A 25,499-nucleotide genomic window follows, 5' to 3' on the forward strand; every position below is an offset into this window, starting at 1 on the left:
CACAGACACATACCCATCCAAACATGTTCTCCTCCCTGAGCCCTATCTTTCGGCCTTGTGTTATTTAGTAGTAAAGGGGTGCTGTTAGCCACTTTATAAACTGTCATTGTGTAATGAATGAGCTAATTTAAACTATTGCATTTAATGCTGATTACTTGATTTAATATTTATTATGACGTATCAACATTACCCAATATTTTGAAATTACAGGATGATAATTTGTGGGGCTGCAGAGAGCCTTTAAACATGCAAGTTTCAGCTTTGAGCTACCCAGGGCGGCACGCTAGAAGGGGATGACATGTAACAAAACAGGCAGTAATATCTTACTCTTAGATATTAAGTCAATAATAATGTATATTGTGATATACACATGATCAATATTAATAGATAATGTCTGGTAGAATATTCAGTAATTTCACTAAACTCTGATCCAGAACTACACAGCATTCTGGGGGATGTAGGCAGAAGACTGTCTTCAGCCTCTCACAGCCAGCCAAGCAAAATTGGTGACATCAACTAACTCACTCACTCTTTGGTTACCTAGCAACAACCTGCTGAGTAACTTTCACAGCAGCAGTTTATGGATAAGACATGAACGGTCATCCCACCAGTTTGGCAGTATTTCAGATAATTAAAACAAAAAACTAATTAATAATAATAATAGATACTGACTGATATGAAATGTTTATATTGTGGTGCATTTTTCAGCTATATTGTCCAGCTCCAGTTGCACCCTGAATGAGTTTTGTTAAAATAACTCGCCAAACACTGGAAAATTATAGAAATCAACTGTATAGTATATATATTGGTCACCTGGTGTCATACAGTGTTGTAAGGATGACAAGAGCGATTGTAAGAAATGGGGTCTGATGTTTTTGGCTGACTTTAGTAAACGTTATACTGGAGTAGTAAGTTTGAACTGATTCTGACAGGAAATCTGAAGCATTTTATTTCAGCCAGATGGACGTTTTACTGAGAAATATTCAGCTCTGTGAGAGCGAACATTCCTGCTGCAGGCAGTTCTGCTTTTTAATGTTTGAGCAGGAACATAATGTGAGGAAGAGACTGAAAACAACAAGGGAAATGATCACCATCAGTGCTTAAACCAGCATAAATCTATTTATATTCCTGTTTGTTTTTCATTTGACTGATTTCCATATTCTGCTGCTGTCGGCTCAATTATGTGACATGCCACCACAGAAGTCAAAGACATAACATAAAAATCTACTGTTATACATTAAACACAGAAGTGTATAAACACATATATATCTTTTGTTATTTCTGCATAGTGGAGTCAATTTGCTACATGGGAAAAAAAAGACATTTCCAGATTTTCTTTGAGATCTAGCTAAGAGAACCTATAGGCTCTGGATATTTGTTCATGTAAAACAAGTGGAGTTGGGATAAGAGTGCCAAACAATTCAAATAAGAAGGCAGAACAATACTGTGTGTGAGTTTTAAACTTATTTTTTAAGACTGATATGAAAATTCTGAGTTTAAATATTGATGTACAGACACAAAAGCCTGCTGTTTGGGGAGTACGATGCACTCTGCGTATACACACTTGATAAATGATAAGGATATCTTTTCAGGTGGATGAATCTTAATTAAAGAACAATTAACGTTAATTTCTAATCTTCAGACTCTAACGGGAACACAATTTATTAGATTTTACATTGTCATTATAACGACACCAAAGGTTTATGTGTGCAATGATCCGTATCAGTTCTTATCTCTTTTGTTTACTAATGTTTCTTTTTTTGCAATTTTTTGTTTTCCTTTTTTCAGATTTTTTTCTTCTCTCTTTTTTTTCTGAGTTTATTTCACAATGTGAAATTTGTCTTTAGATTCAGCCTCTGTTGTTGGGACTTATGTATTATTCTGCTGAAAAAAATTAACTGCAAGCAAGACAATGGCAAGACAACACTGCAACCTGAGAAAAAAAGACACTTTTCATGGTAGCCAGAAATTCGATATTTATATTTTTTCAAAACTGTGATTGGATGGAAGGAGGGGATCTGAAAATCGAACCAACTTTATTAATTTTTCTCTAAGTTTCTAACCGGTATTAGCAGTACTTTGACATAGTAAATCAAAACATTAAAATCAGCATTTCCAATATGATAATCATAAATGTCAGTTGTTAAGACTTAATTCTGGACTAAAATAAGGGAGAACATCATTCTTCCAGTAACGGGAAAGGTGCTCTTCTAACTCTGCTCACCACTCTGAGCCCATTCTCAGCCAGAGACCTGAGCTGGAGTGTTTCCCTAAATACAGCGGCTTGAAGAGCAGAGGAGGTTGATCTAGAAAGGCCTCTGCTCAATTCAGTCAAATCTGATTTAACAGGAACCAACGTTTTCAGACTGTTTGTGAAAGTGTTCTCAAGAGCCCCTCGATTGGCTTAAAGGTCAGGTTGTATATAGATTGCACAGTTTCCCCGTTTGTCCTTTTAGAAACCTAACAGGCCTCATAGAGACACGGAGCTGAGCGGCTGCCTCAACAGCATCACTTGTTCCATCAGGCCCCATTACACAGGACGAGAATTATAGCCCCTTCAAGTGAGTCAATTAATCAGCCATGGATCAAGTTAGATCAGAGCTCTTTGTTTTTTGTTCCTGTTACAATAAATAATAATTGCACTGCTGGGGAGATTGTTTGTGACAAGGTATTTTGCATGTTGCCGGGTCAGAATGAAGTGCCCTCGAGAGGATGTCGAGAAATTGAGGCAGGGATGGAAAGCGAAACGCTCTCCACGATTAATTATATATTTGAGGCATTAATACTCTGTTGCTCATTATCACTCCGCCAGAAGAGACGTGTCCGCGGACGTGATTTCCATCTTTTCTCTTTTCTGCCTTAATTCCTCTCCAGGCTGATCTCACACTTCCCTCTATTATTTCCCACCGCCAGCTATGCCAGCAATAGTTAACCAAATGACATCCTTGTCATGATGTTATGGTGATAATGTCAAGTACCTGCAAGAGCCCTGTCTGCCCGTGTGTGTGTGTATTGCTGTGTTTAATAGTGGTCAATTCTGCCATCACTGTCTCAGTAGGCGTTACAAACATTGACACAGAGCACTGCAGTTATCATGTTCACTTCTTTGAAATAATACTGAGATGATACTTATGGCAGCAGGCTTGTCTTGTCTGAATGGCTCCTGTTCAAGAGCTTTTGAGGAAGAATTATATGGAGGCTTCAAGATTTTTCACTTAAGATTCTGTTGAGAGTTTATAAGTAGCTAAAAGCTTACCTGGATTTCAGAACTGAATCATCCAAGACCAATGTGGGCTTTTAATTTCTTTTACTAACTTCAATCTGAAAAATATTGAAGTGGCTCACACAAAAGTTATTTAATCAGACTTTGTAATGATGTAAAGTAATCTTTTAGTTTTAGTGGAGTGTCCTTGTTTGAATCTAACAGAAGTGATCAACAGATTTAGATAATGGCTAAAAGATAAATCATCAAAATACCAATGGATAAACGCTACAAGCTGGTCGTCAATTATAAGCATAGTGCTATAAGGGCAATAAAGGCGTTTCTCTTTATTACCGAGAAAGGACAAGATTATTTTCAACATTTAAAATAAAAAAATCCAATTAAAAATACTTTTTTCCCAAAATGAGACTGTTTTAAATTACATTTTTTCTTTAGATTCTTGTGTCCTTTCCTGTCTAAAACAAATCAAAATCTCTCCCTGTTAGTGTTTTGGGCCTAACTCTTATAGGTGGCTCACCACCATTGATCTTCCTGTGGGAAATATTTACTGAAAACACAAGATTGATCCCTGTCCTATTAGCTTTTAGCTTCAGTCTCCAACACCAGCTAATTTGGATTCACTCAATGGCGATGGGCTGGCATTAGATGTGGGCATGATAAATACAGAGATTTCACAGCTATTTACATAAAGACTTGATGTCTAACACGATTTAACTGCTTTAAAAAATAATTTATTCTTTTCTAAAGTATAGTTACTACAGTTAAAAATATATATACTCTTTGATTTTATACTAAATTTAATTGAAAATACAGAATCGATGCTTAAGGTAGAAATATTGCCATTCAGGTTTTTCTAACTAAGAGGCAGATATTAGATTAACTAGTCAGTCTATCTGGTTAGGTCAAGGCTACAAGCAGCTGCCTTACTTCATCTGACTGAAGTCAGCAACAGTGACTGAGCACTGGTCAGCTACAGATGGGGAAGGGGTAATCCTGTGTTACTCCATAGCTTTCTGTAGGGTCTCATGAAAAGGACTTTGAACAGAAATGACAGAAAATGCTACAAACATTGAAATTGTAACTTTAAAAAACTTTTTTTGGCTGACTACAGTTCAAAACCTAAAGTAACGGAGTCTAACTTTAAAAATCCTGAGCTACCCCTTTATTATGAGCGAGCCACCACAACATAAAGCCGGGTTAAAATGTCCTCAGGTGCTGTGTAATAACTGAGTTAATGTGGAAGGAAAATTACAGAGTGCGCCCTGCAGAAAGTGAAGGCCACAAGGGCCAGTAGTGGTGGAAAACTATATTTCCCTTGGGCTCCAGACTGCATCCTGCTGTGAGCAAGCAGCTGCGTGGCATCATCAATAAGTCTCTGTCTGCTGGGTGCTACCCAGCTGTAAACAGTTGACAGCTATACGAGCAAACACATCAATGAGCTGTCAGGCAACAGACAGCAGTGCTGAAGGCCTCTCTAAGACAAGATGATCCCCATGCTTAGGTTTCTAATCATTTACTGCTAATAATATTTGAAGAATTATGTTTTATGCTCGGTTGGCTCTCTGCTTTCGTGTCCGTCTTTGATTATAGAGAATTCAAGTGGGATTAATGTAGGTGGTTGGGTATTTTTCGTTACTGGAGTTTGCCCTTCCTTTGACTTTGGTTGATGCTAATGAGCGTTATTTTCTGTGGTGTCACTCCAGCTGGAGTCTAAAAGCAGAGGGATATTTAAATCTTCTCCTGACATGTAGCCAATGCAGTGTCGTCCCTGGAGACGCTCTTCAGTCCACAGCACTAAAGAGGACAGGACCCGAGCAGCGCTTTACCTATATAACATCCAGCAAAGTGATGAGATTTGTCACCTGAAGGCATGGGCTGCTTACTGCTCTGAAGGTTTATAAGACTATAGTTTCAAAAATGCTACAATTTCCTAGTTTGAAATCCTATAAATAACATGCAAGGGTTTCCTCTGGCTGTATAGTAACAAGCAATGTTGTCCTGCCCCTCCCCAACATGTTACTGCCCACTGCAGGACAATTGGCTGAAAGAATATTGCAAAACCAGACAATATGGCTGAAAAACATATCATGATATATAAAGAAGATCTTCCCAACTTGATAATCGGTAACTGTCAGTATCAATAATTATTTTAGTTTTTTGTTTTAAATATCTGACATCTTGACAATGACCTTACCTGGTTTATTCAGAGCTTTAACTCCATGCAGTTATTAAGCACAGTGGCAAAACCTTAAACTGCTGCTGCGCAAGTTAATAAACAAGTCGTTGCTAGGCAACAAAAGAGTGAGTGAGTTAGTTGATTCCACCAACCTTGCTTAGCTGGCTTTGAGAGGTTGAGTGGCTAAAACTTTTCCTTTAGCCCTTAACTGTGTTCGTCTCAGGTCCAGTAGGTTGCCTTTACGACAGACACATTCAGGTTCACTGTATTTATTCTAACAAAAGCGAAAATCCAGTTGGTGGTCAGTCCAGTAGCGTTTGCTCCACAGTTACAAACTGCAAAAGAAAAAGGGGGATGAGCTGTCCTTTACATGTTGCTATGGTAACCACTGGCTGTCAAGAGCAGTGTGACAAAATTTAATGCAACTTCTTGACTACACAAAATAAATTCAAAGAATAAATAAGATTTTGACAAACTTCACATCTTGATAAAATAAGACCCTGTTACACCTACATCCCCCAGAATGCTGTGCGGTTCCGGATCAGAGTTCAGTGAAATTATTGAAAATTCTATCAGACATACTATCCGTTGGTCACGTGCCTATCATAAATTGTTATTGAGCCCTACTTTGGAAATTTTGCTAGTCTTGAAAAATACAAACAGCCATGAGAAGGAAAATAGGGTCACGGGTCACTGCTAAACACTATCATCAGTAAAGGTTAGTTTAAAAATGATGTTGTATTGTTGTCAATTTGAAGAAGAGTGAATACATCCTCAGAGCAATAAAAGGCTAACAAGCTGTTCAGACTGGTCCAACGCGTTAAATGATCTGCTTGGCCCGATGTTAAGGTCATTCCTCCAGGGAGGTATTGGCTGTTTTCATCTGGCCCAATCTTTGGATGTTTGATGGTTCCTCTCTGGAATTCTGAACCCAGTTAATGACGGCAGCAAAAATAGTCTCGGTAGATAAGCTAGCTCTGTCTGTACTGCTATGTAAAATAAATCTTGCTCCAAATTTATTAAGATGTAAAACAAAGACAAAATGTTATTGTGGAGAAACTTGCTTCAATCTCCTTGATTCTGTGTTTTTTAGTCTTGTCAGTCCATCACGCTCCCTGGCTCGCTGATTCAGGATTAAGGCCAATACAAACACAAACAGAGAAATGTTTTCTCAGTGCTAGAGCTGCAAGAACTCATCATTGTGTTGTTACAGGTCGCTCTTGGAGCTTGTGGTTGACACATTTTCTGGGCAAAACCATTTTATTTGTGGTGTCTGACAAATATAGTGTGATTGGTCAGAAATTTGAAGCATTCATTGTTACTATTCTGATAAATGGTGCTGAGAGAGGGACTTATGAGGACTTCTCACAAATTCTGCACTTGATTATGAAATGTCATGGTCAGAGAAAAATTGTTCCTATTTTTTCCACCTTAATAACAGAAAACAGATTTCTCTGTTCTTGCTGGATACTTCGAGGCCTTTACATTGCTCACGGAAGTTGCCCCAGCATAATGTTATCTGGTACTGATCACTGACTAGTTTAATAAATGTAACATTACACAATCGAGGTAGAAATATAATCTATCTTTTTCAAACTTTCTATTTGTCTGAGAGGATAAACTGTTCCAAAACACAGAGCAACAATATCACGGAAACCATACAGTCATGAAATGTCCACACATGCATATTCATGTACAATTTTTAAGATTCATAAGGCTGTGATATGTCGCATTATTTTTGCAACAGTATGAATAATCTTTGCTTTTCTGTTTTAGATTAAAAGAATTAGATGATTTTGTTATGTTCTGCTATTGCATGAAAAGGACAGAAGGGGGAGCTCTGAGAATGGTGTGACAAAAATACGCTGTATGTGGTAGAGAAGGAGAAGGAGAGAAGGAGAACGGACGAGAGTAAAGAGAGAACAAAACCTGAACTACGTCTGATGCTGCTGATTTTCCACTATTCCTTATAGCAACACCACAACATTGGCGACGAGGATGTCTATTTCTGTGCCTTTACCTGTGCCTTAGCTTCTTTACGGGAGTTGGCTGCTACATGTGATTTTGGTGAAGGTGGAGGAACAAATGCTACGTGATCAACTGATCGAGCGTGTTGCTAATACTCGCATAAGAGACAGATTATTACTTGAACCGGACTTAACGCTTGCTAAAGCTACTACATTGGCGTTGCAAATTGAAAGTGGATTAAGAGATGCTAACGTCCTTTCTGATGCTACTGCTGCTAGCGCTTCCGCTCCAGCAGGGCCGTACAAAAGCAACCAAAGCCAAGCCGCCGCTGGGACACGAAGAAGAAGAAGCCGCGGGATCCTGCTCCTGTCACAGCTCAAGCTGCTGGTAACCGTTCCTGCTTCCGCTGTGGATCTTTCAACCACCTTGCTAACAAACCTTCATGCCCTGCTGCTAAAATGACATGCAACAAGTGTGGTAAGGTGGGACATTTTTCATGAGTGTGCCGGGACGTGTCATTAATGAGCCCACAGTTCTTTATGTGAACAATGCAGTGCAAGACAAGATCCTCTGCACACGTCAAGTGACTGTTAATGAACGATGCAAAGATGTTGAGCTGATTGTGGATACAGGCTCATCGGTGTCTATTATACCAGAGGGCATTTACAGCACCTACTTTTCAGAATGTGTGCTAACTGAACCTACATTTGCTCTTGTTACCTATGCAAAAGAGAAAATTCCCGTAAAAGGGTGCTTAAAAGCTACCATTTCTCATGATAGTCATTCTACTGCAGGTACTCTTGTTGTTGTTGAGTCAGGTGCTGCTCTTCTTGGCTTAGATTTGTTTCAGGCATTACAAATGAAACTTGAAGGACGAAAAGTTGTTACTTCTAGTACTCCTCCTACACCTACAGTTCAAACTGCTGTACCAGAGACTGTATCAGAACATGCTCCAGAAGTGTCAGTTCAGGAAGTTGGCTATGCTAAAAACTTCATACACAAAGTACATATACTACCAAATGCTGTTCCAGTGCATCAGAAACTGAGGAGACTTCCATTTTCAGTAAGACAAGCTGTTTCAGAGGAGCTCAAAGATCTCCAGGATAAGGGTATCATTGAACGTATTGATGCTTCTCCTTGGATTTCTCCCATAGTCGTGACACAAAGAAGAGATGGGAGAAAGCCACATGTGTGTTGATTTAAGGGAGCCAAGTAAAGTCATTGTTGCTGATTGCCATCCATTACCACACATGGATGTACTGTTCTCAAATCTACGTGGGGCTACTGTTTTTTCCACGATTGATTTAGCCTCTGCCTACCACCAAATGCCTCTGCATCCTGAAAGTTGGAATATGCATCCTGAAAGTTGGGATATTACAGCATTTATCACTCATGAGTGACTTTTTCGTTTCTGCAGAGTTCTGTTTGGCTTAGCTTCTGCCCCATCAGCGTTTTAAAAAATGATGTCAATCATCCTTAGAGGTTTGGCAGGTGTACAAGCATACCTGGATGACATCATCTGCTATGGCTCTACACAAAGAGAACATGATGAAAATTTACGGAGAGTGCTTCAAGTCTTGACTGATGCCGGACTCAAACTAAACATGCACAAATGCAAATTCAATCAACCTGACTGAACTATCTGGGTCATACCATTTCAATAGAAGGTCTTCAACTGGATCAGGATAGAGTCAGTGCTGTGTTTCATGCTCCAGCTCCACACGGCACATCTTCTCTGAGGTCTTTCCTTGGTCTTGCATCATGGTACAGTAAGTTTATTCCAGATTTTGCGACTGTCATTGAGCCACTACGTGCAGTGCTCAGAGACTCCACAGATTTAAGCTTCAAGTGGACAACAGAAGCACAGTCTAGCTTCACTTCACTTAAAGAACTGATAGTCAACAGTCCTGCCTTAGCTCTGTATGACCCTGAATTACCAACCTATGTTACTACTGATGCTTCAGATTATGGACTGGGCGCGGTGTTAGCTCAACTGCATTCAGATCAAAGTGAGAGATCTGAATGCTTTTGCATCCAGAACTCTTTCTTCTACTGAGCGCAAGTACTCCACGGTCGAACGTGAAGCTCTTGCCTGCGTTTGGGCTGTAGAAAGGTGAAGAACCTACCTCTGGGGTTGTCGCTTTGTTCTTCGTACAGACTACCAAGCACTCACGACTTTACTCACCTCTAAAGGTTCTGGCCGTGCTGGACTAAGGATTGCCAGATGGTCCGCTCAACTGCCCTGCTTCACGTATGACGTCACTTACCGCCCAGGACACTAAAACGTCACTGCTGACTGCCTGTCCAGACTACCACTAACTGCTGAAAACGAGGCAACAGCGGGACCTGACATGATTGCAGCTGTTTTTAAAGCGTCACTGTGTGCCATTTCTCTTCCAGAGTTCACTTCTGCCAGTGAAACCTGCCCAGAACTGTCCCTACTGCGCGACCAGATTGAAAAAGGTTGGCCTAAATGCAAACAAGGTCTTCCAGAGAACCTAGCTCCATACCTTCAGATATGACATGAGTTGTCAGTTCATGGCTGATATTGAGATTGACAGATCGACTAGTTGTTCCTGCTTCACTGCGTGCCAGAGTTGTTGATTTAGCACATGAAGGACATCAAGGCATTGTCCGTACCAAGCAGAGACTGCGTGAACTTTTCTGGTGGCCACAGCTGGACAAATTTGTACATTCTGTCATTGCTTCCTGTGTTAACTGCCAGTACAGTGATAAGATAGCCATAACTGCTCCTGCTCCACTTACTCCAGTTGAATTCCCTAGTAAACCATGGGAAAAAGTTGCAATAGACATTACAGGTCCATTTGAAAATGCTACATGGGACTGCCGTTATGCTATTGTACTTACAGATTACTACAGCAAATGACCTGAGGTTGCATTCACTTCTACTGTCACTACAGATGTTGTCATTCGCTTTTTAGCCACTGTGTTCAGTAGGGAAGGTAATCCGATATACCTTGTCTCAGATAATGGTTGTCAGTTTACTTCTCATGCATTTAGTAATTTTCTGAGGGAGAGAGATACAGCACTTAAGGTCCAGTGTATACTATCCTAAAGCAAATGGTGCTGTGGAAAGATTCAACAGAGTACTTAAGGACTGTATACAGACATCTGAAAGAAGTCACAGTTCATGGAAAAAAGCTGTAACAGAATTCCTGCACAACTACCGAGCTACTCCTCGTGCAACCACTGGAGTAACCCCATTTGAGCTACTGAGAAACAGAAAGATGCGCACCAAGTTAAACATACTCCCAGTAGAACTAAAAAGCAAAACACATGCCCAAATACAAAAGAGAGTGAAACAAAAGCAAAATAAAATGAAGGAATACACAGACAAGAAAATGAGAGCAAAAGTACCAACAGTCAAAGTGGGTGACACTGTTCGTGTTCACAGACCGGAGCACGTTTCCAAAGGATCTTCAAGATTTACAGAACCACGGACTGTCATGAAGAAAGTTGGACAAAACACTTTCTTATTAAGCGACAGACGCAAGTGGAATGCTTGAAAACTTGCACACTTCCCAAAACAAACCTTAGCTGGTTCAGAACAAAATAGTGATACTGTATTTGATACCTTTGCACTGCCAGGAAACAATAATGAACCCCGTGCTGCACTTAGAAGAAGTCAGAGATCTAGAAATGCACCAAGATGGTTGTCAGGTTTTGTAAGATAAAGTGAAACTTTATGTAAATCCTTCTGTTTAGGCTGGTATTAGTGTTCTATAAGACAAGTAAAGATATACTACGGTTCCACTAAAGTAAAATACAAAAATAAAGAGGTTTAAATGTTCATACTATAATGCTTATGGTTAACAGTGAAACTGGTAATTTTGTTCTAATGCTGACATTCATTTAATGTACTGTTGCTGCCTTAGCTAATATGGTTCGTAAAATTTTCAGATTGCTGTTGGTTATTGAAATGGTAATTTTACAAACTTAGCTTTCTGCTGTGAGTTATCCAGTGCAAATGTTACATATAAGTTATTGTTTCAGGAAAAGGGAAAATGTTATGTTCTGCTATTGCATGAAAAGGACAGAAGGGGGAGCTCTGAATATAATGTGACAAAATACGCTGTATGTGGTAGAGAAAGAGGAGAAGGAGAACGGACGAGAGTAAAGAGAACAAAACCTGAACTACGTCTGATGCTGCTGATTTTCCACTATTCCTTATAGCAACACCACAACAGATTTTCGAGATTGTTTTTCAAATTCTGTGGAAATTCACTCTATACTTTGAGAATAGTTTGTAAAGTCTGTATTCTGTTTACTGTGAGGAAAGCAGGAATCACCATTTCTAAAGCCCCATATTCTGGAGTTAACATGCCGTTTCTCATAAGTTCCAGTTTGGCTGCCTTTTCAGCATACAGACACCAGATCCAGTTCTTTTTTCTGAACCCTCTTACTCTTTCTCACTATGTTGTCGCACACTTGTTCATCATCCTCTCATCAGCAACTCCTCCTGACACCAGTTGTGAGAAGGTTGTGGTTACAGGCGGGGCGTATGGATCTCTCCTCACACCATTTTAAGTTAGTCAGTGTGAAGATGTGACTGCAGGGAATGTGTGTAACAGACTAAAACACACACACACACACACAGGAATGGCATTGGGTCACTTCAGGTCTGTGTTTTAGTGGATTTTTTATGGACTCTAAAGGTAGAGGACTTTGACTGAGCTGTGGCTCAGTCAGTATTCTAACCTCCAGCTACTGACTTCAGTTTGCAGGGTTTTTACTGCCTGCTCTGTCCAGTCTGGTAATAAAGTGACTTTTACAAGCTGTCTTTATTTGAATTAAGATGCAAAAGGTAGAGCCCTTTATGTCGTCGTGAATCAAAATGAATTCATTTGTGTTCCGCGGAGTCTGTCTGCCATGCCCATATGAACTTTGTTCATTGTTTGGTAGACACCCGTCACTCCTGGAAACTGGATAATCACATGAAACCCCTTGAGCTGCAAGCTCATGCTTTGCTTCTGTTGTGTCTGATGAGACTTCACATAAACCATAACGGATATGCCGAGAATAGGCTGCTTCGCTGTCATTTGACTGTCATTTAGCAGCCGTTCAATTAAAGTTGCACTTGTCCTGCCAATAATTTAATTACACCATTAATAATTGTTTTCCCATTTTAAAAGGCAGAGAATATTTAGGCTAATATTTTGCATGTGACCAGAGGGGCAGGAATCAGACATTGATATCTAAGTGCAGGGGCATGCATGCTACTCCGTATCTTCAGGCAAAAACAATTGACTTCGACTTGGATTAGATTTTATTATGCCACCCACATGATACATCTGGAGCATCCGAGACCTCTTTGTCTTGGTTGATGTCACCAGCAGCAAGCAGTTGATGTGGGCAGATGGGGACTGTAGGCCTGTATGCATATGCACAGGCTTCACAAATCGCTTTTCAATAGCATTACAGTTGAGTCCCTCTTCCCTCACTCCCACTCCTACTCTTTTTTTTTTTTTTTCCTGCGCTGCTTTTTCTCCATTTTCTCGCTTTCTTCACATCCCAAAAGTGCTCTGAGAGGATCCCACTCATGTCACTTGGCTTAGGATGTGTCAAGTGGAAGAGTGCGTGACTGTGTGGATGTTTGCAACTCTGAGCATGTATGTGTACCCATTTTCTGGAAGGCGGTGTCCTTTTTAAAGGGGATAAATTAGAAGTTTGTGTTGAGTACATTAGGTGAAAGTGATAAAAAGTTAGCACTGAGTGGGTGTAGACAGTTGGATATGCCAGGATTAATAGCTGGCATGCTTTACTTTGCATTTAAACGAGGCCAAGGAGCAACTTAATATTTATGGGTAGGCAACTAAGTGGAGCAGTTGTCCACAACTGTCCATACACCTGTTAAAAAACATGTTTTATCAGGTCAATGCAAAACATAATCACTTTGAAGCACTGCCGTGATGTAACATTAGATTATAGCATAGCCAGTAAACTACCTGTTTATGCAGCTAAGCTCATAATAATCCATACCAATGCCAGATTTAGGATGAAAATTATATTTTGATTTTACCAACATGTTGAGATAACAAGAGTCCTGCATGAAACCTAATTATGCACAGAATTAAACCTAAAATCACAAAACACTTTTTCAGTGTTTTTCCGAGTTGTGTCATTTACATAAACACTGTTACAGATACAAAAGAGCATTTTGAAGGATGCCCTTCAAAACAGGAAACTATTACCATAGATGGTTGCTATCTTCATGACTTTAACTGCATCTTCTTGAATCCTGTCACTCTGTGGATTATTTTATGTACAAATACAATGTTTTGAGTGAGACATATTGAATAGATGTCTAGCTTCTTAATAAAGGACACAGCAAGCACTTTTGCTGCAGAGATCAGTTATGCAGGAAAATTGATGTGCTCCATAAGAATGAAAAGGTACAAAAGCTTGATTTCTTCTCACCCCCCAGAAACAATTCCTCTGTTGGAAACAGTTTTTGCCTCAGGGTTATGAAGCAACTGAAATATTGGATCGAATAGACAGAATAACCCAAAGCAGAGAGAGCAAGAAATAAAACACAGTTCATGCCATAGTTAGGACAGATCAGTGCATGTGTTCTAAAAATGGAAATAAAGTGACAAATGTTGTTTCCTGTCCAGCCTTAGGAGATAACAAGCATTTGTAAAATGTGTGCAAGAAGCCATTAGGCCAGAGGCGTTGTTTAACAATCCAGAAGCTGGTTTATTGGGAAGTCTGACCCTGCTTAGAACAAATAAAATTTAATGGCCCTGATTCCAGAATCCTGGTAGCCATGACGGACTTATTCTACAGCTCACAAGCTCATTACTGGGAAAGACACTAGTCCACCTCCAGAGTATCAGCAGCCACATTGTGGACTTAAATCAATAAACTCAAAGCCACCAGTGGGACTGGTGAATAATGGCTTATTTGGAGCTGTGTGAAGCAGCCATAACAGCCCAAAGCTTGGGGGACACGAGAAGCTCATTCAGCTTGATCAGGTGCCGGTGATATATTGCTTATTTGTCTCTGACACGTGGGAGCTCTTAGGTGGTACTTATAAAACAGGGTTAAGTCTATACTTATCGCCTGCGGGACAGGAAGTCAAGAGTTACAGTTGATTAGAAGTTAAATGCATGATTTATTATTAATTCAGCACAGATGGACTGCACTGACAAATATTAAGATAGCATCCAGGCAGGTACATTAACCTTTGTTAGAGCAACATTTGAAGGGATTCTCTGATATATATCTGTAATCTATTATTAACGTGCGCTTCACTTAAGGCAGCAGCACAAATACGAATTTGCTCATTTGAAGGCAAGGGAAGCTGCCTTTTTATAAATGGGCTGGCTCTATGAGGCTTACACATTAAAGTAATTTATTTCAATCTTACCGCTTAATTTTGTCGTTCTGTGCCAGAGCTGGGGGAAGAAAATTATCCCAGGGACACTGATAGATTATCTGATATATGTTACAGTTTAATGTAACTCTTATCTAAGGCAGGGGAGAGATAGATGCTGCCAGAAAGTTAGTTTTATCTATTGATCAGATGGAATTGAAAGTGGATAATATTCAGTTACCTCCCACTGGGGTTATGACAGTGAATTAACATTGCTAAAAATATCCGTGCTGAGTTTAGGTTTGTGGAAATAAAGCTTTGCATTTTTTGAATTAAAGCTCTGTGTTTAGGGACATGACTACTCTTCAAGCCTAGTGAAGTGTTGGGACTATAATTAGAGCTAGTATAACTCCTTAGTCAAAGCATTTATATACATTTCAATCACACACATGTGTATTTTAATGTGAAAGACCATGGACAAGTGCTGCATAACTGAGAAATCTAAATAGTGAGTGCATGCATGTATTTAGCTCCATTTAATCTGATATCTTTTAATGAAATCAGTGCAACCAGCATCTTCGAGTAGTCATTTAAATAGAAAATAGGTGTGCAGAGGATTGTTAGAAAAATCAGTCTGAATGAGCTCGAGCTATTTAGTAAAATAGCTTAAGTTCCTGGGTGACTGAATTTGGGGCTCCATAAATACAAATACATTTTCCATCTACATCGCATACAAGCATTACTTTATGCTCATTTATTTAGCAAAATTCTAAATATAAACACTAAGATGTTTGATTGTAACATCTATGTGAAAAAGGTTGTCTCCTCTATCTGTGTTTTCTATCCAGTTCGTCTCCGAGGCTTGCTTTTGATGCCTTATTTATTATCTGGAGGTTTTCATACAATATTAGCTCCCTTTCTTACCTCCTTTCCTGTGCTTTTTGTTTTTCCTCTTTGGATTTTCAGATCCCTCAAAAATCAGTTTTTAATTAGAGCTTTCTTTCAAGTTTTACAGCGTTTGCCTGGCATTTGGGCTGGCTTTATAACCAACACAGAACAGATGGTGCCTTTCTAGGTGAGGCCGTGCATGTGTCACATGATGCCTTGCTAGTTAAATGCAAGCACGCCTTGCTACTCGGACGAGATGGAGGTTGTCACTGAACCGAGACGTACATGAGTGGTGGTCCGCTTACGTTTACTACGAAGCGGCCTCTGTGAGGGGCACAGCGGTGCTACAGCTGAGCCTCGGGGAGCATATTGGGACCAAAGAACAGGCAAAGCACCCTGCAGCCTACAGGGGAAGCAAGAGACACTTGCTCTCACCACAGGTGCGGCCCACCTGTCAAAATTTCACTGATCCAGTACATATCCATGTGATTTGCTGCACATGGAGCTGGAGTATCTGCTGTGGACTCGAATTTCCAAGGCTTCAGCTTGTTTTTTTTTTCTCCGTCTCCTGAAAATAGCCTCTGTTCCTTGCTATCAGTTCATCTGAAGATGAATTATTTATGTAAACAAATCTGTGCCCATACACATTCAGCCGTTGCATTGTAAAATGTGGTGTTCCTTATGTCTAAAAGCTGACCTTAACTACAATGCTGGCCACATTATCGGGAAGTTGCAACCCGGATAAAGATGGTCAAATTAATGTTTTATTTCAGTAGCATAAAACACAACCATGAAAAAGGGAGAGAAACAAGTTCTAACTTTACTTTTAGTATGCTTATCTAGTGGGGCAAAAATAGTAGTGAAAATTTTACCTGACAAAACTATTGACGCTATAAACACTTCCACAAAAATGAATGTAGCTGAGGCCTTTAAGATCTTAAATAGAGAAAATGATGGAGGAGTTCTAACAAACCCCAGAACTATAAGAACTGCAGGGTGAGAATATGCTATTGCACCAAAAGATGGCTTCTTTTTAGATCTTACACGCATCTTTTCCAGCAGTGCTGATAAATGTGAGGTGTGCTGCCTGCGTAGCCCCACTGCACATCGTATCTTCCTGTTTTCTGTTTTTTTGTGTGTGTCCAATTGTTTTGGATGTGATGCTTTAAAGATAGTCTACATCTTTGAGTTTTTTTTTTTTAAAAAGCTTGGAGCTTTTTAGAAAAATGTGCCACAATTTTCCTCCAATCCTGATAATAATTCAAATGGTTTGCACTTTTGGCCGCCTGCAGTGGGAACCTGTCAGTCTATTTGTGATCTGAGCAAAAATGGCAGTCTGTAAGAAAGCAAATGCCCACTGAACTGTGCTGGAATGGCAATGTTACAGCTATAATGTCGAGCGAATGTCAGAGTAGCAGGTTAGTTTTTGGGAATATCGGTAAATTAAATGCCACCACGTCATTTTGACACATTTTTTACCTTAATCTAAAATAGATGTATAGTTTTTTTTTTTTAAATTATATTTAAGGTTGCTCTTGCAGTTGCAGCTCAACTTAGTACAGCAGAAATAATTCAAATCTGCTGATTGCAATCAGCTATGTATTAGTCCTCGGACTCCAAAGGAAAAAAAAAAAAAAATCTACTATGTAAAATTGAACCAGAAAGCAGTCAGAACACATTTGCAAAACTCAGCATCGTGCTTTAGCTGCGGGTAAACAAAATTTTGCTGAAACATCCTGTTTCTGCTCCTGAGGCAGAAGAGACTATGGAGTGACATCTGAGGTTTACCCTGCCGATCAGTGGCTACAAAAAGTGCAGAACCCAGGCTCAAATAGAAGAAGCAGGCTCTTTGAAGTTACTTATAGGCTACGAGCTTTGAATCCAGATCTCTTGAGGCACAGTCCTCTTCACCTCACTTAGAGCACACAGATATGCTTTGGCAGTTTGATGACTGGACACTGCTCCAGATCCGCCGGTCTAATTAGCAAAGCTTTTTCTCCCCCTGAGGACTGGTACCTGTATGTCATTGGGCCTGAGGTCACACCATGGGGACCAGATTACATTTGCAGTCACAACAATGCTTAATGTCATAAATAGGCATAAGCCAATTATTGCTATCAAGATATACCAATGCTTTATGAAAGTACAGTTTTAAAGCTGTCATCATGTGGGTCCTGTTTGAAATTATTTATTGATTTGACAAAGAAATTGCTAGTTTTCTGTGGGTTAATGTAACACAACCCTGGTAGTTGGCTGGCCAAAAAAGGCTGCAGCACATTTGCTTATCTCGCAAGACAGACAGATTTGGCATTAATAGTCAATACTATAGATGATCAATCTTTTCTTTTTAAATATCGATTTCTGCTTTTCCTTGAACTCTAACCTGTTGATTCGGATTGTCACTAAATCTGAGCTTTTTTGTTCTGATTGTAAATTATCTTGATTTATACATTAAAGCATATGTCATTGACCTCTGTTACAGTGTTGTTGGTTTACCTTTCATTTAAATAGTGTGGAATTATATTATGCTATACCACTGAAGCATCACCTTTGTACATATATAACTGTAGCATACATTATTTGATCGCAAGATAAGCCTGGCTGAAATAGATTTTTAAAATATTTTAAAATAGAAATAATTCCTAAGTATGAGTGCTGCAGCTTTCACACAGGTGCATTAAACATTGTTTTCACTGCTACATGACTAATGCAACCGCTAGTCAAAAATATTAAAACCCAACTATATTATTACTTATCGTCATACAACAATATGCAGACATTCTGTCTGTGCTGATGAAAATGAATGCACCTTAAGGAGTCTGCAACTATTGAGATTGAAACTGAAACTGATGCCATGAACTACGTTCTTATTTATTTAACAATTATCTGATCACTTGGTGACACTAGTAGAGACCTTCACCACCAGTTGATCCTTAAATATGTTTTTAAATAAATAAATAAAAAATAAATAAATAAATAAATGCGCCTCAGAGAAAGTTACACTCTTGTTACGCAACAGAACCCTGCATTTTGCATAAAATATACTAAATTTCTCTTGGTTAGATGCAGCATAACACATTTATAATTTTGTCTGGCAAGAAAGTAAACATTTTACTAAATTAAAAAATAAATATATAAATATGATTGAGCAATGTATTATTAAAACAAAAACAGTACAAACTATTATTTTTGGTGCATTTGATAAATAGGAAATTCTTTAGGATTTTTCAGTTTTTCACTGATCAAGGGGAAATTGATCATTTTTAATGAATGTATTATGTAATATTTAGCAGCAGTAGGAATAAATACATTTCTGTTTTTAAAAAGTATAATTAAATGATGTTATATTTTAATTATTCATGTAAACAACATGAAGCCATGGTATGTTTACTCAGATTTCATCATCCGGGGAGGGGGGGGGGGGGGGTCCAATGCCAGTCACAACTTCACACTTTGGCTCCACCTTTCTTGTTGACTGTCTACACTTAACCTCTTGTATGAATTCGGTCTTTTGTTTTTCTCTTCAGTGAGAAGGGTTTATTACAAGCTCATTTGCAGCATCATTGGAAGCACTTGCCCCAGTACACAGAGCCATTTATTACCTCTTTTATGTGCATATAAAAGAGAGAGCCACTGAAATCTAAAACAAGCAAGTGACTTTCAAGTTCAAGAGTGACCTGACTTCTAAAGGCCTTTGATCAAAGGCTTCAATGGCTTGTTCACCTCACTTGTCATTTCTTACCGAGTAGTGCCATTGCAGATGAGATTCAGCACCCTCCCTTTGCTATGATTTTTTACAGTGCTGGCTTAAGCTATGTGTATGTTAGAATATTGCTTCTCTGTTTGCAAATTCAGAATGCAAACAACCATTTTAACCTTTCACCCTTCCATAGCTGCACCTGCTGAAGTATTTCAAGCTATGAGTTGTGCAGCGGGAAGAATAAATTTAATTTCCGGAGCGCTGTGATGACTAGAGGTTTTGCATGCTTTTTTTCCTCTAATGATGCAGTTTTTTTTTCCTGCACAGCCATAGAAGATTTGAATATATCTCTAATACCTCCACACAGTGTATTTCCTTCCTTTTATTCCTTTAGCCAAGTTTTGCACGCTACAGATGGCTATAAAAAAGGGAACCATGAAATGGGAAGCAAAGTGGAACTGTCTGTTACTTTAAATGCATCTTTTCAGTTGAAAGCCATGTGAGTGATGTAGCTCATAAACTCTCTCCTAACCACCTGTCACATCCCCACCTTTTGACCTTCAGAGAAAATGCAGGGCTTGATGGCTGTACATCAGCTGCTGGCTTCCATGGATCCTGACACATCCAAACATTTATCACTGAGCCACTCAGCACCAACTGCCTCTCCCACATGCCCAGAGCTTCGCAACAGTTCGACTCTACTTATTTAAGATTCATTGCTACTCGTGCTAATGCCATGCTTTCTAATGGACTCGACTTTATTGACCTGCTTTTAGAATACACAAGCAGACCACAGAGGCTATTTTTGAACATCTGTGAATAGAGATATTCATCATCCAGGAGAAGGCTGAGCTTTACAGACCCTCTCATACATAGAGCTTGTCTTCTGCCGGGCGTCTGAGCAAAGATAAAGACAGATAAATAATGGACAAGACGCTTGTAATGAATGTTATGCTGGTTGTAACTTTACAATCAGATAAAGGTCAGGGGAGTACGATCAAGTGTGTTTACTCGGCTGGGTCAACTTCATTTGTAGTCAGGGGATGAACAAAGATAGTGTAGAGACTTCTTGATATATCTGCATTGAGAGCATTGTTGGATTCCTGAAGCACCACATAAAACATCTGAAATCATTTATCGCTTCTTTTAAATAGTATTTTTAACCCAGTTGCAAGTAAAATGTTATTCTGTTGTGTTTTAGAGACGATTCCATTGTCTTCTTTGGCTAACATCAGGCTAACACGTATTGGAGAGGTTGGCAGTTCTAAAGCATTGACAAGAGAGACTCTGCTCCTTCTCCTACTATTTTATCAAGAAGTTTATCTCCATGGTTATTCACACCCCTCAGTTTTGTAAAATGTTTGACTTCTCCTAAGACTATAAAAAAAAATATTAGTGTTACGAACAGCTTGCACATTTTCGCAACATCAGAACACCTGGACCTTTTAGTTGAGACAAGCAAAAATAATATGTAACTGTTTTCCATAAATTTAGCTGACTGGACCACAGTATTTCTTTAACTTGCAATGCACAATTGATGATTCAGTGTTGTCATATGGAGGTTGTTGTTTTCTGCTTATTTAATTGCAAAATTGATGTTTTTCTATCTTTGTATTATGTTAAAATGTTTTATTTACTCTGACATATTCATGCACGTTTGAATAATTTCTCACAGTAACTACTCTGGGGTGCCTAAATCAATGGCCTTCCCAGATCATAAGGTTAATATACTGTATTCCCAAAGGTATTCATTCACTTGAGTGGCATCCAGTTTTTAAACCATTTAGTTTATTCTGATAACTCGACACTCTTTACTGCTGCAACAACTTCAGCTCTTTTGGGTAGGCTTTGCACAAAGTTTTGGAGTTTGTTTACAGGAATTTTTGACCATTCTTCCGGAACCACATTTGAAAAGTCAGCCACTGATGTTGGACGAGAAGGCCTGGTTTGCAGTGTTCACTCTAATTTATCCCCAAAACTCTGTAGGCTTTAATTCAGCCAAGTTCTTTACATTCAAGCCAACAGTTTAGTCTTTCTCTTTGTTGAAGTGCAAAATATATGGCAATACAAAGGCTGGGTCTTTAAAAGTACTTAGTAGCTTTGCGCACAGTAGCTGTTATAATAACCACTGTTATTTGCACTAGGCACAGATCAAGCAAATGCTGGAAAAATGTTTTCAATCCCATCCTGTGCAAAATGTGAATTAATTACAACAAAGGCACACATTTTGTTCCCAAGACAATTAATATCTAAAATCTTCTTTATTTTCACACTTGGTGGTTAAAACTAATCAGCACCAAGGAATAATGCTCTGGGATTGGCTGATTTGCAAACACTAGGCAATGTTGTCTCAAGTAGCATTGCACCTCAGTATTTCAGCCTCTCAAGCTGCTTTTTTTTTTTTTTTTTTAGAACATTTAGATTGCAAAACTTAGAATTTGAAGTTTTGTTCCACAGAAAAATACTCAAGTTCATTCTACTACTGTAAGTTTTTAATTCTCGTCCGCTTTAAAATAATAACGCGCTATTTAAGTCTGGGCTTTAATTAGTGGATGGCTTCTAAAAGTTTGCCTGAAATATAAATAGGTCTTCAGTAAATATCGAACTCCCATCTGGTAATAAGGGGGCAGGGATATAACAGAATGTGTAATGACTTATTCCCAAACACATTCAGTTATAATCACTCACTGTGGATGCAAAAAAAAGAATGAAAAATAGGCATACATAATATATCATAAAAATATTGGATTAAAGCACTGAATTGTTCGTGAGGAATGTTGGAATGATGCAAAATGCAGGCTTACATACTAAGATTTGGATAAAAGCTTTATTTCACTTAACAAAAACCCAAAGCAGGGAATCCAAAATCATAAATCCAACAACAAGAGGAACACAAAGACAAAATCCACTGAGTGAAGGAGTTCCAACACTGATCGTGGATTTGAAGAAGGACCAAGTTTATATGCTGATGGAGAAGATGACGAAAGGGATACAGCAAGGCCAACAGATTTATAGAGAAAAAAATGACAGCGGAACATTTTTATCCAAATAAAGCAGCGGATAACAATACATCAGATGAACACTAACTCACATTTAAGTCATTTCCAGCTTAAAAAACCCAGCAGGACAAAAAAGTGTAAAAATGTAAAAAATCCACATGTTTTTAATAGACTAATAGGTTTGGTATGAGATTGTCATAATAGTAAAATAGAGGGTAAAAATAATGAAAACATAGGGCTGGATGATGTGGGTTAAAAACGTATTACAATATAAGACTTTCATGTCAGTCAGTATCAATAAATATTGATACATTTTTGGTTTTAAATATCTGAAATACTGCATGTTGTTAGCGTGACCTTTCCTCTTTTATCCACGGTTTTCACTCCATAAGCAGTTATGCGGAACGGTGGCGAAACGTTAAACTACTGCCGCAAGTTACTCAGCAGGTTGTTGCTAGGTAACCAAAGAGTGAGCGAGTTGCTATGTAACCAGAGAGTGAGTGAGTTAGTTGATGCCAAAAGCCTTGTTCAGCTGGCAATGAGAAACTGAGTGGCTAAAGCGTTTTTTTTTGCCTACATCTCCCAGAATGCTGTGCGGTTCTGGATCTGAGTTTGGTGAAATTAAGTTGTGTGCATAATACAAGAGAGAAAAAAAAATTTTTCCAGCAAAGAGTGGTGTCCTATTTTTTCCTATTTGTTGTATTTAGTGAAAACTAAAAGTCTTTTTGCGCTTGGGGAAGCTTGTTGGATCTAGTAGCCTAATCGCTGTGTGCTTCTCATTAATTTCTTCCTCTTTTTTTTTTTTTTTCCCATCCATGCTCTGTGCCGGTCTGTGCAGGGTCATGGTTTCTGAAGTGGACTCACGCTGGCTCTGAAACAGTAGCTGAGGCTGAAGAGAAAAAGGCAGCTTTCCCACATAAAACAACTTCACTGCCACTTTTTGCTCCTTTCTGAGCTAATCTGCTCCCACGGGTCTTGGTGAGGAGGAGAATAATGCAAAGATAGAAAGGAGAAATATGATGAAAAAGGCCAGTTGTGACAAGCACAGAAAGGGAGAGAGATAGCTGTTGGGGAAACGAGAACAAACCCAGTTGGTGTAGGAAGGCTGAGCTGTTTGTCAGTTTTTGTCGTTGAGCGGGCTTGGAGGTGTACTCTGGCATATTGCTGTTTATTTAGGAACTGTTAGGTAATGAAATCCCAAATTTCAACATATTAGCATCTTTCTCCCTTCATTTAGGCTGAGCATTTCTGTCATTCAAAGTGAAGATTTTAAAATGTGGATTCTAAAAAATTCCTCACACCAGGGGGAAGCAGTGGATGGTGTTTTTTATGAGTCTTCCAGAGCCACCACAGTCCCTGGGCATCCTCTGCTGCCCATTAATCATGAGCTCTCTTGCATTGTCACCCCAGCCTCCCATCCACCCCACCACCCAAACCTCACCCTTTCACTCTCAGCCTGTCAGTTAACAAGCCTCGACACCATGACAGTGACGTGTGTGCTGCTGACTGATGCCTGCCTCAGGTTCGTATTGAAAAGGTATTGAAATGCTCCTCCACGGAGGCCAGTAAGATTGCAATTCTCGGCTTACGATGGAATGTGTAAAAAAAAAAAAAAAGGCAGCCCAGCTTGGCAATTCAATTAATCGTGCAGGGGAGAAGGCGCAGCTCTATTTTGAGACGCTTTCCGTTTGACAGCATTTACAGTGGCATGTAATCAACCCGTGTTTTCATTTTAAGCACCTGTGTGTCTCCCCTGCCCACCCCTAAAAAAGACATCACTGATCTTTTTCCTCTCTTACGTGTTGTTGTGTGTCCAGGCTCGGTGTCCCTCAGTGTGTTCCTGGTCTCCCTCGCAGTGACAGTTTGTGCAGTTTGGCTGGTGGCTCTTTGTGGCGTCTGTGGTTGGTGTCAACGGAAGCTGGTAAGTTTACGTACAAATACAAGCAGAAGCTTTAATCTACACTGCATTACGTAACAACTACCTCTCAGTATGACACTCCTAAAAATGATTGTGAACGGCATAATGGATGAACATGGTTATGAAGGAGGCGTGTCGGAAAGACTAGGAGTTTCTTGAAGAGATAGAAACCTGATTTCAAGGTGATACATTTCAGAATTGTTTCTAATGTACCTCACAGTAATAAATGGAGGCAACATAGTAACTTGATTGTAATATAAAATGGCACTATGTACCTAAAAAATACATAATTCCGTCCCTTTAATACACCTAGATAATCAGTGAATCATTGAAAAAAACAGAAAAAATTAATGCACATGTTCCGAACAACGTCGTTTATTCTCATTGGATAAATGTGCACAATTTATACCTGTTGATGCACCTTTTGATTGAATTCTAGTATTCAGTCTTTTTAATTAGGTATCTGTGAGCATTGAAGGCTAAAAAATGTGGTCTGGTCCATTTCGTACATTACACAAATCTTAATGTTTGTGAACTTTAAGCATCAAGGCTACAATGTGAATCTTCCTGCTGACCGAGACTCTGCATTTATTGTTCATAAACAAAAGGTTTTCCATCAGTAAAGTTACTAGCTTGTGTACTTCCTGCCTTCATAATAATTATTGTTGAAATATAGCTGATGTAGGCTAAGATTAACTTACAGTATAAAAACTGAAAGTTCTCATTTTGGGTAATATCTGTTGTAACATATCTATTAGTAATTATTACACCATTAGGTTGTCAGTATTCCTACATTTGTGATATTTTTCTATTTGTGCAGCTGTGTGAGCTTAATTTTATCAACCCAATTCACATTTATTTACACTTGAGCAGATTAATCCGGTGGCTGCAAACGTAAGCTTTCTGCTGCCTGGATTCATGCCGTCTGTTTAAATGCCTTTGACAGAGGGCTCCAATGTAATGAGCTTATTTCTAAAAGGCATCACAAAAAGGTGTGAAATGCTGGTTCTAATTTCAAAAGGGGTTCTTTTGTTACATCAAATGTTTGCGATGCAAATTTTTTCTAAAGGTGTTACAGTCAAGTAATTATCAGTTGAAGGGATAACGTTTTCTCCTGGAATATTTTTTAAACAGGAGCACTTAAGTCTTTTGTAGTAAAAAAAAAATTTCTGTTGTCTCTTTAGGACCCGATATACTTTAGGTTTTGATTTGAATGTTCACATGCATGTGAAGGTTAAAGCTAACAAAGACATGCAGATGTAATCGGATGACAAAATGTATGGAGGACTGA

The 25,499-nt window shown here is 39.0% G+C and overlaps 1 protein-coding gene across 1 annotated transcript in view; it reads left to right on the forward strand.

Annotated features, from left to right (window-relative positions):
• The window catches only part of LOC111611517 (synaptotagmin-7-like), a 64,818-nt gene that overhangs the window by 25,918 nt on the left and 13,401 nt on the right, over positions 1–25,499 (forward strand). Inside the window, exon 2 of the mRNA XM_023348344.1 lies at positions 24,108–24,211. Within this exon, the coding sequence (XP_023204112.1) occupies positions 24,108–24,211 (104 nt within the window). The remainder of the gene's footprint in view (positions 1–24,107; positions 24,212–25,499) is intronic.

This window comes from Xiphophorus maculatus, chromosome 2, assembly GCF_002775205.1.
Source record: "Xiphophorus maculatus strain JP 163 A chromosome 2, X_maculatus-5.0-male, whole genome shotgun sequence".
NCBI lineage: Eukaryota > Metazoa > Chordata > Actinopteri > Cyprinodontiformes > Poeciliidae > Xiphophorus > Xiphophorus maculatus.